The sequence below is a fragment of the Etheostoma spectabile genome, unplaced genomic scaffold (assembly GCF_008692095.1).
Source record: "Etheostoma spectabile isolate EspeVRDwgs_2016 unplaced genomic scaffold, UIUC_Espe_1.0 scaffold272, whole genome shotgun sequence".
Taxonomy (NCBI): Eukaryota; Metazoa; Chordata; class Actinopteri; order Perciformes; family Percidae; genus Etheostoma; species Etheostoma spectabile.
In genome coordinates, this window is record NW_022605576.1 from 1,283,161 (window position 1) to 1,285,883 (window position 2,723).

At 45.9% G+C, this 2,723-nt stretch overlaps 1 protein-coding gene across 1 annotated transcript in view; it reads left to right on the forward strand.

Annotated features, from left to right (window-relative positions):
• The window catches only part of LOC116685848 (uncharacterized), a 41,676-nt gene extending 38,959 nt beyond the window's left edge, over positions 1 to 2,717 (forward strand). Inside the window, exon 2 of the mRNA XM_032510805.1 lies at positions 1,796 to 2,717. Coding sequence (XP_032366696.1) covers positions 1,818 to 2,678 — 861 coding nt within the window. The 5' untranslated portion in view covers positions 1,796 to 1,817 and the 3' untranslated portion in view covers positions 2,679 to 2,717. The remainder of the gene's footprint in view (positions 1 to 1,795) is intronic.
• The last annotated feature ends 6 nt before the right edge of the window (positions 2,718 to 2,723 follow it).

Sequence of the window (2,723 nt, forward strand, 5' to 3'; positions counted from 1 at the left end):
AGAGACTTCAGATACAGTATTAGGGGACCACTAAGGCCTATATAAAATCATTCAAAGAGCACCATGTCATGGGACCTTTAATGTTAACATAAAACTGGTGCTTTATAAAAAACTAGTTGAGGGTTGCTTCTTGTATGCGCAATTTACAGCATAAATTCTTGGGGAATCTATTATAACTGACATTTTCATAACCTAATTGACTCGGCGTATCACTGCATATTCCCTATGTATGGTGGAGAGAGAGTCTCTTTACTCAAAGAAAGCAACCAGGGGTTTTCTGGCAGTAGTTCTTATTTTACACAGTGATTAGCACTAATAAATTACCATCAAACACATGATTTTTGTGAAGACAGATGCTTGTTTCTCCTCCTCTGTATTGTATTCATTGCAGCAGTAAACAAGGAAGTAGGCTATTCTAGTGTCAATATATGACCATTATAGGATGAAGGGAGAACATTTCTCTTTAATCAATATTCTTAAAAGGAAAGTTTTTGTTGTCCGGTTCAACGTTCTAACTCTGGGTTTTAAAGGCAGCTTTTATCTTGCTCTGCAAAACTTAACTCTGAGTCAACTTTGGAGAACGGGCAGGGGGATCTTCTGTTTTCAAGGTCAGACTCATCCTTCATGCTTGCTTCACTTTTTAACGTTGGTAGGTTGAAGTCAAGTTGAATTGCTGCATTCTGGATGAACTGCAGAGGTTGGATGGCACTAGCAGGCAGACCAGCCAGGAGGGATTTGCAGTAGTCAAGACGTGAGATTACAAAAACCTGAACCAGAACATTAGCCACCTTCTAGGTGTAAAGGGGACGTATCTTCTTCATCTTGTGTAGCATGTGCTGTATCTACACAAGTGGCATGTTACAGCAATATTAGCGGTAAGGGATTTGGTCCTCAAACACCCAGGTTCCTAGCAGTCTGGGTGGGGACAACCACAGAGGTATTGGTGGTGCTAGTAAGGTCCTGGGTGGGAGAAGCAGCTTGTTCGTGTAAAGGTTGAGTTTCAAGTGGTGAGTGAACATCCAATGATAGATGTCAGTGAGGCAGGCAGTGATTCATGACTCACTGGGGGTTTCAGACTGGGGAAAATAGAGAATTAGTTGTCTGCTTAGCTTTCATAGGAAAAGTCATGTTAGTGAATAACAGCCCCGAGAGAGTTTGTGAACAGAGAAAAGAATAGGGGACCCACGATGGAATCTTGAGGGACCCCCATTGTGAGGGTTGGAGGTAGAGCATTTTCTGGTAAATAAGAGTTTAAAGTGGTTGCCAGCTTTAAGAGTAGGTGGGGTAGTAGTGAGTGAGAGTGCAAAGGAAGAAAGTAAAAGAAGTAGGACTTCTAGACTAGTACATCCAGACTCTGTCTTGTTCTTGTCAAGAAGAACAAGTGGAGGGCCATTTTCAGGGATATTTGAAAGGAGGACATCTAGGTCCTCCAAGAACTCCCCCAAAGGACCTAATGGGCGGTAGACATTAACAATGTTTGATGATGAGGTGGCCTGTACCACCACCTCAGCCAGGGGGTCTGGGTTTGGGTGAAGGAGAGAGCAGCAGGGGTAATTGTGTTGGTAAGAATATCAGCAATAATGTCTAACTCATATGAAGTGTCAGATGGATAGGAAATATACAGCGGCATCAACCGGCATACCGCCAGTACCCCGGACATCATCGCTGCTTGCAGCTTTAATTATTATTAATTTTTTGATTCATTTATTTTACTCACAAATGTTGAAAGCTGAAACAGATATGATAACATGCTTTTCACCCAAATTAACAACACTTAACATCTGTCCAATCACAGAGTAATACATCTGGAGTCACAGATGGAGTCTCAGTTGGAGTTGCAGCTTGAATCATATCAGGATTCACAGCTGGAGAAGGGGGCCCAGTTGGAGTCACAGCTGGAGGCACATCGGGATTCACAGCTGGATCTAGGGGCCAAGCTGGAATCAAAGCTGGAGTCACAGCTGGATTTATATCAGGATTCACAGCAGGAGCAGTGGTCAGAGGTGGAGTCTCAGCTGGAGTCATATCAGGATTCACAGCTGGATCTAGGGGCCCAGCTGGAGTCACAGCTGGAGTCCCTGCTGGATTCATATCAGGATTCACAGCTGGATCTAGGGGCCCAGCTGGAGTCACAGCTGGAGTCCCTGCTGGATTCATATCAGGATTCACAGCAGGAGCAGTGGTCAGAGGTTGAGTCACAGCTGGAATCATATTGGGATTCACAGCGGGATCTAGGGGCCCAGCTGGAGTCACAGCTGGAGTCACAGTTGGATTTATATCGGGATTCACAGCAGGAGCAGTGGTCAGAGGTGGAGTCTCAGCTGGAGTCGTATCGGGAATCACAGCTGGATCTAGGGGCCCAGCTGGAGTCACAGCTGGAATCATATCGGGATTCACAGCTGGATCTAGGGGCCCAGCTGGAGTCACAGCTGGAATCATATCGGGATTCACAGCTGGATCTAGGGGCCCAGCTGGAGTTCCAGCTGGAGTCCCAGCTGGATTCATATCGGGATTTACAGCAGGAGCAGTGGTCAGAGGTGGAGTCACAGCTGGAGTCATATCGGGAATCACAGCTGGATCTAGCTGTCCAGCTGGAGTCACAGCTGGATTTAAATCGGGATTCTCAGCAGGAGCAGTGGTCAGAGGTGGAGTCACAACTGGAGTCATATCGGGATTAACAGCTGGATCTAGGGGCCCAGCTGGAGTCACAGCTGGATTTAAAT